Source organism: Euprymna scolopes, chromosome 7 (assembly GCF_053919585.1).
Source record: "Euprymna scolopes isolate OS-2025 chromosome 7, ASM5391958v1, whole genome shotgun sequence".
Lineage (NCBI taxonomy): Eukaryota > Metazoa > Mollusca > Cephalopoda > Sepiida > Sepiolidae > Euprymna > Euprymna scolopes.
In genome coordinates, this window is record NC_136488.1 from 146,777,459 (window position 1) to 146,795,119 (window position 17,661).

At 33.3% G+C, this 17,661-nt stretch overlaps 1 protein-coding gene across 3 annotated transcripts in view; it reads left to right on the plus strand.

Annotated features, from left to right (window-relative positions):
- Positions 1 to 17,661, plus strand: part of LOC145280036 (G-protein coupled receptor-associated protein LMBRD2-like) — a 120,143-nt gene that overhangs the window by 75,516 nt on the left and 26,966 nt on the right. For all 3 annotated transcript variants that reach the window (XM_080131700.1, XM_080131701.1, XM_080131699.1), the window contains 6 exons: positions 1,773 to 1,860; positions 8,227 to 8,454; positions 10,170 to 10,459; positions 12,836 to 13,003; positions 14,390 to 14,600; positions 15,889 to 15,963. In XM_080131700.1, coding sequence (XP_079987826.1) covers positions 8,281 to 8,454; positions 10,170 to 10,459; positions 12,836 to 13,003; positions 14,390 to 14,600; positions 15,889 to 15,963 — 918 coding nt within the window. In that variant the 5' untranslated portion in view covers positions 1,773 to 1,860; positions 8,227 to 8,280. The remainder of the gene's footprint in view (positions 1 to 1,772; positions 1,861 to 8,226; positions 8,455 to 10,169; positions 10,460 to 12,835; positions 13,004 to 14,389; positions 14,601 to 15,888; positions 15,964 to 17,661) is intronic.

A 17,661-nucleotide genomic window follows, 5' to 3' on the forward strand; every position in this document is an offset into this window, starting at 1 on the left:
TGCAAACAAAATATTCAGAGAGGCATTTGGTAGAGACTTTTTGCATACACACACACACACACACACACACACACACACACACACTAAGATAAGGTCACTTATATATAAATATATTAAATATTTCTGTGTTAGAACGCTTTCATCTTAAATTCTACACAATTATGCAGAATGTAGAAACTATGCATAAATACTTTAGCGTAATAGTGAAATGAAACCAATCCTCTAATAAGAAACCATAAAAATGAACAGGTAATTGAGTAATGCTTGTTTATGTGCAAAGTAGTTAACTTTCATGTAGTCTCCCACATATCCATGATTGAGTATATTAATAAGTTTGTTTTAATAATTTTTAAATAGAAAAAGTAGGTTTTTAATATCAATCTCAGAACAAGAAAAATAAAACTCAACTTTATAGGTATATAGATTATAACTTTGTTACTTTAAATGGATTCATCTATATATTAATAGGAAAGCGTTTGTGTTATTTATTTTGTGTTTCACGCTTACATCCGAGTGAGTGACGTTTAATTGTTATAGACTTTCATTTCTTGTAATAAATAATTTTACCAAGAATTCTTCATAAGTTTTGGTTATGGTTTCAATTAAAACCGATAGCACCCAAGTCATATGAATATATTTTTTTTATTTTTGAAATCACAATATTATAATATATAAAAATCAATAGAGCAATAACTCTATAATAATAATATATACGAAATATGCAAGAATTAACATATTATATTTAAGCATACTTTATGGCTGGGCTACACCGGGTGTTCGTGTTAGCTTAGATAAATACTTTTGCAGTTTTAACAAAAGAGCTACAATAATATCAGAGCATCTCCAGTTACGCTGAACATCTACAGAATGCCAACATATGAATGAGTCCCCTGTGGAATTTCCACAGGCCTTGCTAGTTTTATATTAATAAAATAAGTTTTCCAATTACTGTATTTTTCAATTATTGTATTATCCCCCCCCCCTTTTTTAATTCATATTAATAGTTCAGTAGTTCAACAATTACACAATTAGTGGTTCATGAAGTTAAAAAGGTTTCCTTAGTCCTATCTTCCCCTTACTTTAAATGTTGCTAGAAAAAAAAAAATTATATAGGATTACTTTTAATAGTAACTTAATTTTAATCTGTTGGCTAGGAACAAAGTGTAGTATCTGTTCTGATGCTAAACTTAAGTCTATTCTGTCTTCGGTCAGTGAGGAAGAAATCCTTTTAGACCGAGGAAACTTATTATTGTTCCAATCCAGGAGTGCCACTTTTCATGGAGCTGGAATTTCTTCACATTAAATACTGACCTTGTGTCTAACTTAGCTTTCATGTAGAGGCAAGTAAATAGTTATATAATTTTTAAAAAAACAAATAGCTCAATTTGTAGAACATCAGGTTTAAGAGCTCAAGGTTTTGGTTTTCAGTCATGGCTTCTGCTTTATTTGTTGGGAATTTATTATTTACTGTTAACTCTTCCAACCCTGCATGTATCAGCCCTGGCAACATAGTTAAAAAAAAAGACGACGGTTGATATATAGGCCTTCTAATAATACGTTATCAAATAATTTTGCTAACCGCCTATTGTCTTTTTTGGCTAATTGGGTCAGGGTCCAATGGATTAATGCAATATTTTCCATTTCTAAAAGAAGTTAAAATATTTTTATCAAAATAAAGTCCACAATGTATTTCTCATGTTTACAGAAACTTGTAAATGACGGACAGACCAAGAAAATTCCTTTTATGAAAGATTTTTCCTCCTATTTTTCAGGCTGATGGAAAAAGCAGTTTACTCCATTTTAAAATGTGTCCATTCCTTTGTTTCATGCGACTCACCTCAGTTACTATAATTCATAAAGGTAAGTTGTTATGACTTAATATTTTTATTAAAAACGTGACTTATTTTTTTAGAGTATATTCCAGCAATTCATCCCAAGGATAGAATCAACAGCAAATATCATTTCTTATCTGAGAGGAGAAGGAGGAGGCAAAGTACCCTTTATTACATCTCCAATGGAGGGCTATGACACATGATCAGATGCTTCAAACCAAACAAGAACAAGATTTATTGATACTTGTGCAGATTACAGACCGTGCTAAAACCAACGTTTCGTCAGCATAATCCGGTAGTTTCAGTAATTTTCCGGAAGGTGCCAAAATGCTTAGTCAGTGAAATTGCAGCAGCTAACCATTGGCAAACACAATAAAAAAAATATTGCTGAAAATTCAATAATTTTTTAAACCTGGTTTAAAGTCAGCATAAATCTAATAAAGTTGGAACAAACATTTCAGTTTTCTGAAGGAATTAAATTTTGTCATAAAAAAGGAAAACTGGTAGGTAAAAAAAAAAAAAAGAGTTGCGGAATATGTATGCATGCATGCAATTTAAAATTTAAAAAAAAAAAAAAAAAATGATTTAAAGACAAGTATGCTTCGAATTTAATATATTGCCAAAACAACCTAATCCTTACCTAACCCTAATAGAAAAGCAACCTAATCCTAATCTAAACTTAACACTAACAGAAAACCTAACCTTAACTTATATTCAGTATGATTGAAAAGGAGTAGGCAAAAACAATCATAATTAGAAAAAAAGACAATTGTTTGCAATCAGTTGCAAAAATAACACTTATATTTTAGCACTATTTTTTATTCATAACAAAAAAAATTTATTCATGAAACTTACCTTACAATGAGTGTTTTTTTTTATTTGAACTTTTTTCTTTTAATTTTCTTTAAAATAAATTTCCGTTAATTTTTCATTGTATTTTCTTCATAATAACAATATTATTTTCATTGAAATTATATCATCATAGTTTCCTTCTATAATTATGATTTTTTTTTTTCCTCAATTTTTAACCGTTCACTGGCATTTTAAATATTGGCCAGCATTTTTTGCCAAAAATAGAAAAGAAATTCACAAAATTTTCGTTCAGCACCTTCTGACAGTTTTAATAATCTGCTGAAGTATGCTGACGATAACACAGCCTGTAATCTGCATAAGAGTCGATTTATCAAAAGATAAGCTTTGTTTGTTTTACAGGTAATTCAATTGAATGCGCTCCGACGAACTTGCTGCTCTGGTGTCCACTCGACCTAAATACTACCGACCAACCCAACAATCAGTAGAGGACCTTAGATGCCGAAAGATTTTCTATTCTAATAGCTTCTTTCTACGGATCGCTAGCCTTCAGAATTCCCTCTCTGCTTCCTGTTTCTCCAAGTGTCCAACGTGCCGAAACTTGAACAAAAATTTCACTGCACAACTCGCCACTTAGGATGCCCCTATGGATATGGTTCTTAATTCACAGTAGCCTTTTACGTCTCAGTGACAATGTGCCTTGGTTGATGTGAATAAAAAAAAAAAAAGTCCTTTTTCATTTTCTACCAAAACTTATCCTCATCTTGATCTATGACTAATTGCTAATTGGCTTTTGTTACACAGAATAACGCTGAGCTAATACGTATATTCATAAAGTTGGACTATTTATTACACTGATTGTGGGATTAAAACGCCAACCAAATTCATATTCAAGTGAAAGAACAATAGCTTTATTTATGCGATTGATTTCTGAGGTTTTTCTTTTTGGTTTCTTTTAAAAGTTTACATAAAAAAATGTTTCTTTGACCTTTTGTCTAGGAACAAAGTGTGGTATCTGTTCTGATGCTGCATTTTATCTGCAATTAAAGAAAATAGAATTGTCAATATAAACATCCTATACTTGATATTTAAAGATTCTCTCGACACTATGTTCAGTCATGTTACCACAATGAAGTGTTTGATTGCAAAAAGCAAATCCTGATGGGCAGTTTTTTTTTCTGTTCAAATATTGACCACATAAGTTTTTATTATTTGATAACAAAGCACTGATAACCTTTCTAGCTGTGAAGGTTTATAAACTCTACACAGTTAACTTCCAGTGTTGTTCAGCGTTGGTATTAATATAACCTTTAAATAATTTTGTCGTATTTGGATTCTCCAAACTACTTTTCTCATCTTGTGCATTATTTTTACAACGTTTTGGCCGATATAACCTCCAACCTTCTTCAGGTGTATCTTGTCCAACTTAGGAAGTTTTAAATTCTGGCATCTACATGGGATTTTGAACAGAAGTCTTTATTTAATCCATGCTCTCGTTTCTTCAGCCATGACTGAGTAGAAGTCCTAAGCAAGTAGCGATTGTATTTGAGTATCGCTTGCAGATTCCCAAGTTCGACAAGATACACCTGAAGAATGTTGGAGGTTACATTGACTGAAACATTGTGAAAATAACACTCAAGATAAGAGCAGTAGCCTGAAGAATCTGAATACAAATATGAATTATCAGTCATTATCTTAAAAGTTCAGAAATGTTAATACCATTTTTTTTTTTTTTTTTTTTTTAATGTAATTTTTTTTTATCTTCATCTTGAATTAACATAATGTGTCATCTTTTTTAATATCTATACGCTTATAAAGTTTTTGGTTCTGTTTAACGATCTTCATAGCATTTTCAAGATAGACGCCTATAACCATATATATCCTGAAACTTCATTACCAAACTACTTGGATAAGTATTTTCACTTTGATAAAAAAGAACACAAAAATTTCATGCTGGACAGTATATTTTATTCGATTTATAGCTTGAAAATGGAAATAGACTTTCATAACTTTTTTTTTAATACTAATTAGTAGGAGGTCACCTCTTACCAAGGGTCAAAGGCCACTTAAGGATAAGGGTTAATGAGTACATTAACCAAGCTACTTGCATAAGTGTATTTTCATTTTAATCAAATGGGCCACAATAATGATATTTGCATGCATGCTAGAAAACTTTATTGCATTTATAATTTCAAAATAGTCACACTTCTCATAAGCATATACATTCTGAAACTACATAATGCAGAGTACTTTAATAAGAATGTTTCACTCTGATCAAGGGGGAGGAGAGGCACAACATTATCGAAAGGTAGAAACTAAAACATAAGAATAGGAATGTTAATGAGAGGTTCAGGGCTTGGAATAGGAGTACACAAGGGTTATTATTGATTCTTGGCAAAAATCCGGGTGTGCCTTGAAGGGTGGGGGGGGGGTAACTATAAACTTGCCGAAATGTTACTTATATAAACGATCTCCCCCCCCCTTGCACCTGCACCCAATAATGCTGAGTGCATCACAAATGTTGAAATAAGAATAAAAAAAGACAACATGGTGTTACATGTAACATATCTATCTCTGAGGAAGTCCCCCGAAGATGGGGATGAAATGTTGAGAATTTTCTATTAAAAAAAAAAAAGCCCCTGGTTTTCTTTCCCTTTTTTCCATAATGTTATAATATCATACTTGCTTTTATTTTCATGTATATCTCTATACATATCTCCCCCCCCCTCTCTCTCTCTCTCTCTCAAAGCTCCCCTCTTTGGTAGAGCACTCTCGAAAATTATCTTACTCGCTACTTAATTTAGCTGAAATAATGCGAAGCTCGCGATTTGTTTACAAACAAACGTTTGAGCCCTCTACGAGTAGCGGACCGATGTTTATTTAAATAATCGTTCGGACAGGTTAATTTCGGCCACCGATTCCGTAGTCAAGGGGTAGGACTGCCGACTGTCATCACGACGGTTCTAGGTTCGATCCTCGGCTTGGGAGAGGTGTTAGTCTAGCGGCACTGATGAGTTGTGAAACAACGAAACAGATCTGTATGTCGATGACTAAAATATATATTATATATATATATATATATATATAATTCAACAGTGCTCAATACGTAAGTAGAGCTAGGTAGTAAAGTTTGAAATATATATATGGCAATTAAACTACACAGAATTTCATCCTCGTAAAGATTCTTCAGACTATTGCATGAAATCGATGTTGCTTTGTTTTTATATAATCCCATGGTACTGGGTTTTCTAGTTAACCAATCAGATTCTTAGTTATTCACACACCTATTTATTGTAGCCAATTGTATTGTATTGGACATGCATTTATCAGGCAAGGGTTTACGTGGCCTCTAATCCACCTGTTTCCTTATTCTTTTTAGCGAGACTGGTTTCTGTTTTCTTTGTGTTGGGAAGAAACTTAATTTTAATCTGGATGTTTTTCACTTACATTTTATTTTATATTCGTGTATTTGTTCATTAATTATCATAATATAATATATAAAAGGCTATATGTTTGTCTGTCTGTCTCCATATTTTCAAATTCTATCTCTTCTGAAACTAAAAGTCGCACAGCAGTGCTAGGGACCTCAAATGATTGGATTTTTTATGGACTGTTCTTTTATGGGTCTTTAGCCGGTTAAAATTGTTTTTAATGGGTCGAAATTGAAAAATCGTTGTACATTTTGTGCATTTATTTTTAATTTTTAATCAGTTCATATGCGTTTCATGCTGATATAGTGGTAACATCATCAGCTTTGAATGCTACAGTTTCGGTTTCGATTCTAGTTGATGACACCAAATATTTTTCTTTTTTTTACTTTTGAAATCAAAATAATATATACTATATACAAAATCTGGAAAAATTAAAATATATTTAAGCATTTTTTTACACCTGCTCAAAACCAGGCACTACTCCCACTAGTTATATTATTTTGTTAGTGTTATTATTTATTAATGTGTTTGTTGTTATCCTAAGGTAAAGTAAATTTCACTCCTGCTGTTTAATAGATTTTGGGGTTCTTTAAAGTTTGGGATAGCTAATTTCTTATCCAAACAGTCTATGCAGGTCGTCTAGGATTTTACATGTGCTGGCCCACACTATCGGTGATCATCCACTTTCCTTGAGTTCCAAGAAGTGGTTCACTAATGCTGTTTTTATTCAGTTTTTCATTTTTTAATGTACTTCTGTGGTCAAAATTTCTGCTTTTAAGATTCAGGGAGGTCATTTCTCCGTAATATTTTTTTTTATTGAGTTTTCTTTGGTAAATTTTGTGGCTAGTAAACGATGCTTTTGGTTAGACATTTATTTTGTAGCAATTCTACACTTTTTTTTTTTTTTTTAAATGATTTGCATCATTACCATTTCTAATATATTTTTGGTCTTTTTGTTACTTTTGTTGTAACGTTGGTTACTTATTGTGTTATTTTCTTTTTTATTGCTTCCATTATTTTTATACTTATGTGCTTTAATTATTTTCTCTAAGTTCTCACAGCAACTCTAGGAGAGTTTTAAGTTGTTTTTATTAAAGATTTTTTGTAAGGGGTTTCTTCTGGGGGAAGTGTTTTTCTATAAAATTTAAGACGTTTTTGCAAAGTTTGGTTTTTACCATTTGGTTATAGGGCAGCATTTATATAAAATTTTATTTCCTTTTTGTCTATTTTTAGTATTAAATTGTCTTGTTTGTTTGTACCTGATTCTGATATTGAGTTACATTTGCATTTACAGTTTATTTGTTTTTATTATCGTTATTGCTATTATTTTAAAAATTTATTTTTATGTATTATCCAAAAGTAAAGTTTATTTAGTGTATGCATACGTTTGTGATTTCACTTCTACAGTTTAATACTTTTTGGTGTTCTTTAATATTTAGGATAGCTAATTTCTCATTCAAACATAGTCAACACAGGTCATCTAAGTTGCTACATGTGCTGGCATGCTGTACTGTTTTTCACTTGAATATTGGTGAATGTCCATTGTCCTTTAATTCCCAACAGTGGTTCACCAACATTGTTTTTTGTTTGTGAATGTACTTCTATGGTTGTAATATCTGTTTTTAAAATTCAGAGAGATCATGCCTATGTAATATTTCTTGATATTCAGGTTTTCTTTGACAAATATTGGGCCTGGTAAACAATGCTTTTGGTTAGGCATTTATTTTGTAGTGAACAGAGTGCCTGTGTTCTATTGTTACCATTTTTTTCCCTCATTGTTAGCGTTTTTAGTTCTATTAGGGTTTTAGTCATTAATATTTCTAACAATTATATTTTTATTCTTTGTATTTTTATTATGTTGGTCATTTTCTTACTAATTTTATCATTTTTTTTTTTTTGTTTTACTGCTCCCATTTAATATTTTATAATTACGTTCTTTAATTATCATCTAAGTTTTCACAGCAACTATAAAAATATAATCAATATATATATATATATATATATATATATATATATATATAATGTGTGTGTATGTTTTATTTTATAGCTCTTCATAATGTGGGATAGCTTTATTTCTTGCCTTCTATTTAATATAATCTTTTTCTCCAAATTTAATGTCTTTCCTAACTAATTCAAAACTGTCTTTGTTTCAGGGCAGCCGTCTGTCCCTTCTGTCTTGGCATACTAGAACATGCTGTACAAACACCATGAGTGCAGGCCCACTCACTGTGGAGATCATCTGTACCTTCATCCTAGCTGTGCTGCTAATTCATCGCTATGGGGACTGGAGGAAACAGCATGTCCTTGTTACCTTGGCAACATTTGTGGCCTGGTATTTCTCTTTGATGATCATTTTTATTTTACCCCTTGATGTCTCCTCGGTAAGTACTTTTTTTTTTTTTTACTTGTCAATATGATTGTGTGTTTTGGGGGCTTATTTATGTTCAGTGCCAAGATGATTGGCAGGTTAAATTGTGGGGGAGTGGGGGCAGTAGTCATTATATTGGTGGCACGGGCATTTTGCTGTGTATGCAACAAAACGAAAAAGTCAGAAATAAAATATATAACAATAAATGTTACCAAAGGCAAGCGAAGATATTCTTATACATACCTGGATATTCTTTTTTCTTTTAACTTATTTTAAAGCGTTTATTTAGTTTGAAACACAAGTAGTGCCAAGTCTTAAGTTAGAACAAGAAAAACATGGCCAACATGTAACGGTCATCAAGGGAGTCTTGATAATCGCTCAAAGATTGAAAAGTAAACAAAATACTGGTAGAGACCCACCCAATAAAAGTCACTGTGACATTGTTGTTTATACTGCAAAATGCAAAATGCTAATGAGTTACCACTTAACAAAGCCAAAAGCCATTCGAGGATAAGGATTAATAAAATAGATTGCTAGTTGAATGATGAACAATACTATGAAAGGATTGAAAACAGTGAATGGAATGGACAAAATTTGATTACTTAAGAAACGGCTTGACAAGTATTTATTGACATTAGACTTGAAGATGACCATGCGATAATCTGTATGGAAGCAATCACATGGTAATGTGTTCGAAAAATGGTCAGTGTTCATTTTCCTCACTCATTTACCAAAATTATATGCCTTGAGTATGACACGACTGCATCTGGTATTATAAATTAAATTTTTCTTTTTTGTTTTTTTATTACATTTTCACCCTAAACAAGGCACATTGCCACTTTGATGTAGGTGGCTACTATCAGGGACATGAACTACTGGGATACTATGTAGGGAGTTGGGCAGCAAGATGTCGGTTCACATTACACTTGAACTTCTGCATGTCAGTAAAGTAGGGGAAGCAGGGACCCGGAAGGGAATTCTAAAGTCTAGCGGTTCTGGGGAAGAAACTACTGGAGTAGAAATTTTAACATAAATTTAATTTGTACTTTATTAGAGTTAGATTATTTTGAAATATTCTATGCTAAAATGTAAACAGATTTTTTCCTTTTCTACTAAAAAATATTAGTAAAATAATAATAAAAAAAAGAAATAATATTCCAACTTGTTATGAAGGTGCCTGATTATTTCAAAATTATTCAATAGATTGTCAAGCATTGGTTAACCAATTCTTTGAGGAGTGATATCTGTAATTTACCACATTGCACATTGAACCGTTATTCAAAGTTAATTTATGATTGTAGATGGAAATGTCCAAAAGGTGGATTTTGTTGTTTAATATAAAATAAAAGCATATTTTTTTAACAAAGCAAACTTCCCTTTCGAACAATTATTTTTTATAATTTATATGTGGAATAAAGATTTCTTTCAGTTTAGTTTTTACATAAAACTTGAACTCTGCAGCCATTTTCTTTCTAGACCTCTGTGTCTATATATTACCACAGATACTATAAACTGATCTCATTCAGTTGATCTGTTTTTTGTTTTTAATCATAATCTTGTTTAACTTGCCCATTAAAAACAAGTTGAAAGTATTTTTTGTTGCACTAATCATTTCTTAAATAAAATATTTTTTGAGGTTTTCTTCTTCATTTTTTTTTTTTTTTTTTTTAATAGTTAATCCCGTGACAATAAAACGTCTTCTTTTATTTGATCTTGTATTCTTTACAGACATTTTATCGCCAATGTTTGCAAAATAGACAAAAGTTGATCAGTACCACAACAGTTGCCTACCAGAATGTATCCCGTACGACTGTCGACAACGGGTCATCTTCATCAACATCACCCTCCTCATTGTTGCCCTCATCCGCTAGTGATCAACAGCCGAGTACAGATAGAAAATTTAGCGTGGAAACTCCTGCTCCTTTTGCTGCTTGTGAACCTCCCCTTAGTCATGTGCCAGACTATGTGCTTCCTGCCCTTTGGCATGTTGTCTACTGGACATCACAAGCTCTCACCTGGTAAGCAGTGTTTCGTCTTGAATGTTTTGCATGTTTCTACTACTAAAATGCATCTTAAAATTCTGTGTTTGACAAAAGTGGCTGTTGTACATCGTTAATTATCAAATAAGTGTCTTTTGCAAGAATGACCATACTTGTCTATGTTTCAATTTAGTAGTAACATTGGGACTTGTTTTGCATGCAACCACATATGCATCTAACAATACACACACGCACAGTCTAACTAGACACAAAAAAGTGTGTATTCAACCAAACACGTACATACAATCTCTCAAACACACACACCTCTATATAATCTCACACACGCACACACCTCTATACAATCTCACACACGCACACACCTCTATACAATCTCACACACGCACACACCTCTATACAATCTCACATGCACACACACACCTCTATACAATCTAACATACGCACACACCTCTATACAATCTAACATACGCACACACCTCTATACAATCTGACATACGCACACACCTCTATACAATCTAACATACACACACCTCTATACAATCTAACATACACACACCTCTATACAATCTCACACACGCACACCTCAATACAATCTCACACACGCACACCTCAATACAATCTCACACACACACACCTCTATACAATCTCACACACACACACACCTCTATACAATCTAACACGCACACCTCTATACAATCTAACACGCGCACCTCTATACAGTCTCGCACGCGCACGTCTGTACAATCTCGCACGCGCACGTCTGTACAATCTCGCACGCGCACGTCTGTACAATCTCGCACGCGCACGTCTGTACAATCTCGCACGCGCACGTCTGTACAATCTCGCACGCACACACACACACACACACCTGTACAATCTCTCACACACACACACACACATCAACTACTCCTTGGCCTTCGGGCCGGGATCAAAGTGTAGTATCTGTTCCGGCAGATGCTGCACTTAAGATAATTTGTAGCAGTCAATGGAGGGGAAACCCTCTATACTGGGACAATTATTATTTTTGGTAACCAGAGTGCCCCCTTTTTGCCTACTTTTAGGGGAGCTGGTTTTTACCTCACATTAAAAACGGCCTTGTGCCTAATTTGCTCAGTGGGGGAGCAAATAAATACCATCTCTCACACACACACACACACACACCTGTACAATCTCTCACACACACACACACACACCTGTACAATCTCTCACACACACACACACACACCTGTACAATCTCTCACACACACACACACACCTGTACAATCTCTCACACACACACACACACCTGTACAATCTCTCACACACACACACACACCTGTACAATCTCTCACACACACACACACACCTGTACAATCTCTCACACACACACACACACCTGTACAATCTCTCACACACACACACACACCTGTACAATCTCTCACACACACACACACACCTGTACAATCTCTCACACACACACACACACCTGTACAATCTCTCACACACACACACACACACCTGTACAATCTCACACACACACACACACACCTGTACAATCACACACACACACACATCTATACAATCACACACACACACATCTATACAATCACACACACACACACATCTATACAATCACACACACACACACACACACATCTATACAATCACACACACACACATATACATCTATACAATCACACACACACACACACACATATACATCTATACAATCACACACATATACATCTATACAATCACACACATATATGTATACAACACATACCCATGCATAAACAACCTTGCACATGCTTACATATGTGTATATAAAATCTCACCCACACACACATACCAAGGTCTTATGTATTATGTATGACATGAAAAGAAACTGGAATGTCAGGAAGATCTCTATCATTCCAGTTGTTATAGGAACAACTGAACTCCTGAAAAATAATTTAAAAAACTACATGACAGATATACCCAGTGAACCAAGTGCAAGAGAGATTCAAACAATTTCAATCAAAGGGACGGTCAAAATCTTAAAAAGATCTCTTTGTTGGAATATACAAGATAACAGGTGAATGTTTGGCATCCAGTAGGATGCCCTATCCCCAGTTTGAACAAACTGATATGAAAATTGAAAAAAAAAAAAAAATAAAAGGATACACATGCATGCATGCATGCATAAGTATACCACACACATACGCACACACAACATAATTTGAGAATATGATGTAATATTTTCGATAGATGTGACATAGCTTCAGTTACAGATGCACTAAAACTGTAAAGCTTTTGTAAATTTAAAAAGAAAATAATTCATCATTGATGGGATGAGGGAGTCGTATTCAAAATATAATTTACTTTTAAAAAATGTACAGCTATGAATTATTTGAATTTCAAACTTTTTTTTTTTTACAGGTTAATCCTCCCACTAATGCAGTCCTATTCAAATGCTGGTGACTTCAGTGTCGCTGGAAAATGTAAATCTGCTCTGATAGAAAACGCTATTTATTATGGCACCTACCTACTTATCTTCGGGGTGTGTCTCATTTATGTAGCTGCCCGACCTGACCTGCATATAGATGCGTAAGTGATGCCTCTTATGTTTCTTGAACTTCTCACTCCTTTAACCGTCTATTATATAAAGGACTGTTGTCTGTGTGTGTGTGTATGTGTCCAGCTAAAAGTAAAAAAACTACCAAACAAACACGAACAAGGTTGGTATGTTCTTGATTGGCATTGTCCTGGATTAACAATATTTTAAATGTTAAAAACATGATTTATTCTTTGAGGGTCATCTGAGCCTGGTTCCGTTAGGGTGAGTGGGATTGTTTTTTTTTTTTTTCTTTTGTTCAACTGGTTTCAATATTATTATTGATTGTATAAAAGAGAGGTGAATGACTGGCATTATTATTATTTCCAATGCATTAGAACGAGAGAGAGAGGGGAATGGGCTGGGCAAAGGTGAAAGAATGAAATGTGACATTACGTGTATAACTACTTTTAGATCTTTAGGTTCATTTTTCAATTGGCGTCTGATGGATACAATTTTGATTGGCTGGTTTCTACCACCATTTTGTTTTATTTCTTTTTTTCAAATTGAGTAAACATTTTGCATTAAATAAAAACACTAAATATTTATCCAGTTAAGTAGAAATTAACTTATCTTGCCTTTGATAACATTTGTTATATATTTGTTTTTAACAACTTTTTCGTACCTCCGTGGATTGCAATACAAACCGGAGGTGTTACTTTTGTACTGGGCGACGCCAAATAACCTTGTGTTGCAATATTTTGGACTTGTAATGAGGTATGATCCCACACAGTCAGACGATTCTATTTATACATGATGCTGCTAAGAACTGACGAATCAAATTAATTCACATTCTGCTACCAACCAATCAGAAACCAGAATTGCTTCATAAATATTAAACCTTTTCTGGAGCAATTTCACATGTTCTTTTCCGTCTCGACATGGTAAGAATATTTTGCTCTGTGGAACTGTCTACTACAAACAAGTCACCTCCCAGGACTTGTGTGTAATAGTGAACCATCTGAAACTGTTCTGAAACTAAAAATGGCTTACACTTCTAGACCTTGCTAGTTATGTATAAAAGAGAGAAGAAAAAGAATCATTCAAACTTGGTATTTTTTTTTTAATGTTTCGTATGAATAATATGTAAAGGTAAAAGAAATGATTTATTCTTGGACCTTAAACAGATTTTGTCAGGTGGGTAAGGGGCCTGTTTTCCAACCATTAACTAAAATCAATGAGATCTATTTTTTTTTTTTTTTTAATTTTTAAAAATGCAAAATGCTGCTTACAGATTTGATTTAGTTTACAAATCTTATTTTTGAACTTCTGATATTAAAAATATCTTTTTACTAGTTGTTTTTTTTTTAATCTGAGATCCGCGGTTGATTGCTTATTTCTTCTGTTCTGTATAGCATGTCTTGTTTGTTCTATTGCAGAGATAAAATCAAGATAATTGGTGTAACTGCCAGTAACACCTGGGGGTTGTTCCTCCTCGTTTTGCTGCTCGGTTATGGTCTCGTTGAAGTTCCACGGACCGTGTGGAATAGTTCCAAGAGGGGTTATATGCTGGCTCGCACACAATTTAAAATAGCCAAACTTAGCACAGAGAAGTCGGAAGCTGAGGAGGCCCTGGAAGATGTGTTGGAGGTAAAAAAAAAAAAAAAAAAATTAAGCAAACTTTTTAGAAAATTCTTGGGTCTATTAGAATTTTTTCTCTCCTCAAAATTTGAAAAGGTCTGGAACCTTTTTAATTTTTGTATTTTAATTTTTCTTGCCTGATGAAATCAAGTATGATTGAAACGGTCTGCACGTCATAGCAAGATATGACTGCATTTACATAAAAAATAATAAAAAAATATATATTTCCCCAAAACCTCTGGCCTTGATGGAAGGGAAATTAAAACTTGCTGCTATTGTTTCAAATGATCTGAAATAACAGCAAGGGGAGACTTGACTCCTAATATTTGGCATATGTTATATCTCCCCTTTTTTGGAAATAAGGTATGATTATGAATATCTTAGTATCAAATAATCCTTATACACTGAAATTCACTTTACGTATAAAAACTAAAGAGGGGAGATATGAAAAATATTTGGAATCAAGTCTCCCCTTGCTGTTATTTCAGATCATTTGAAACCACAGCAAGTTTTAATCTCCTCTTCATCAAGGCCAGAGGTTTTGGGGAAATATTAGATAGTTTGTAATTCATATGCAAAACTAGTAAAACAAATGGCTATAATTGGAACATTTTATGGCTGTAAAAAGTGCCAAAAATAGGCTCTAGATAATGGATAATCCCATTAATGTATGACCTTAAGAGTAAATGTAATGTAGCCCACTACACAATTCAGGTCATTACCATTCCAACAAGCCTTCATTTGTTAAATTCTGATTAATAGTCACTGAGATTTGGAACTTATATAATTGCCAAAAAAGGTGGTACATACATATATATATATATATATATATATATATATATATATATATATACTGGTAGCCAAATTGAATATTGAAATACTCATATCCTTGGTTCTATGCGAAAAAGCTACATGAAGAATTGCAGGCTTTTTTAAGATTATAATACTATTCTATGGTTAAAATTTTATGACAACTAGTAAAAAAGAACCTATATTTTCAAACCAATTAAATATGCCCAAATTTGCCTACATTTGTGTATATAATGTCTTACAGATCAGCTTCAGTTTTGCTGCTTCGGTTGTCTCCCCTATGACCTTACTAGGCCACTAATATTGTTTTTTTTCAATAAATATAAAACATGTAGTTGTGTATTGCATTCAACAATATATAAATAAATATGTGTGTGTATATATATATATATATATATATGTGTGTGTGTGTGTGTGTGTGGGTATTAAATCCCCAGGGTTCTAAACATTAATATATAACCTGTTTATTTGTTCTTCCTTCAAATAGGAAATTAAGCTTGCCTCTGAATCCATCCGTTACAACCACCCACTACGGAAAAATGTAGACACGATTTTACAAAAGGTATGATTTTCTTTTTTTCCTTTTAAATTTTATAAAAATTATATTTAATTGTAATTTTGAAAATTTAGAAAAATGAATAATCTTATATAATTTTTTTTATTAAATGATTGAAAACAATTTTTTTTCTAATACTTTTGTTATTAGACAACTTATTCATAGAAGACGTTTTTTTTTTTTTTTTTCATTTTGTTGGTGGTATTAACTCAAGGGGTTGGCACCTCGTGGAAAGAGAAAAGGTATATGTCGAATGTTGTGGTAATGTTTGAATCGATGCAATGTTTTCAAAGATGTGACCAAGTTCTCTGTTCAAAATTTGTGTCAACCATGAAAATACACAGACTTTACAAAAGTCAAACATATACCTCTTCTCTCAATCCTTTGCAAGAACAAAAACATTTAATCTTCTACTATGAATAAATCTCTTAAACTACGAAAATATCAGAAAGATAATGATTTTAATCATTTAATAAAAAATTAGATAACATTTTTCAATTTCCTAAATTTTTTAAATAAACTTACAAAATGTTTTTAAAGATGTAACCAAGTTTCTCTATTTGTTTTTTATTTTTAACTAGAAGTGTATTTAAATGAGTCTATTTACTTCATATCATTAATTGACCTGAGGTAATCTTGTCAGCATCAGGCAAAGCCCAAACTCTTTGCCAAGAACTTTGCAGCTAATTCTACTCTGTGATTAGGGCTGCCAACCCCTCCGTATTTCCTCCTGTGTCTGAAAACACACTAGGCGACATTTAAATATGTGTGTGATGTTGCCAAGCTAATCAAAAACCTCAATTCCAGTAAAGCAACTGGCTCTGACGGCATTCCTATCATAGTGCTGAAAAAGCTTCAACCAAAACTAGGTCCCATACTAACAAAGCTGTTTAGGCATTGTCTTCAGGAAAATTGCTTCCCAACACCCTGGAAAACCTCATCAGTATGTCCCGTCTTTAAAAATTCAGGTGATCGATCATATCCCTCTCAATATTGACCAATCAGTCTCGTGTGCATCATGAGTAAGTTGCTGGAATCTGTGTTAAATAGAGAAATAGTTAACCACCTCAGCAAAAATAATCTCCTCAGTGACTTGCAATATGGTTTCTGTTCTGCTAGATCTACAGCAGATGTACTAACAGTTACATCTCATAGGATTAGTGAATCTCTCCATAGAGGCTTCCTTTCTAGGGTAATTGCTCTTGACATATCAAAGGCCTTAGATAGGGTATGTTATAAAGGTCTACTCCACAAAATCTGCAGCCATGGTATAGCTGAAAATGTCTTAATTATTAAATTAATTCTCTCTGATAGCTTCATAAGAGTAGTGGTTGATGGAAAGAAATAAAAAGCTCACAGTATTAATGCTGGAGTCCTTCAGGGTCCATCCTGGGCTCAACTCTATTCCTGATTTACGTCAATGATCTCCCAAATCACATCCTTAGATCATTTGTAGATATTTATGCTGACAGCACTATCATCTAAGGCAACACTTCAAAGACCGCAAACGACCAAGTTCTCTCTGATTACCTCTCCTCTGATCTTAAGTGCATGGTGTAATGGGAAAAGAGATGGTTGGTTAATTTTAATGCATCTAAAACCAAGCTTTTATCTTTTACATCATCAATGCTCTGATTACCCGTATGGCATCAATTGAAATGAATGGCTCTTGTCTTGGGGAGGCTCCATGTTTTGACAAGCCTT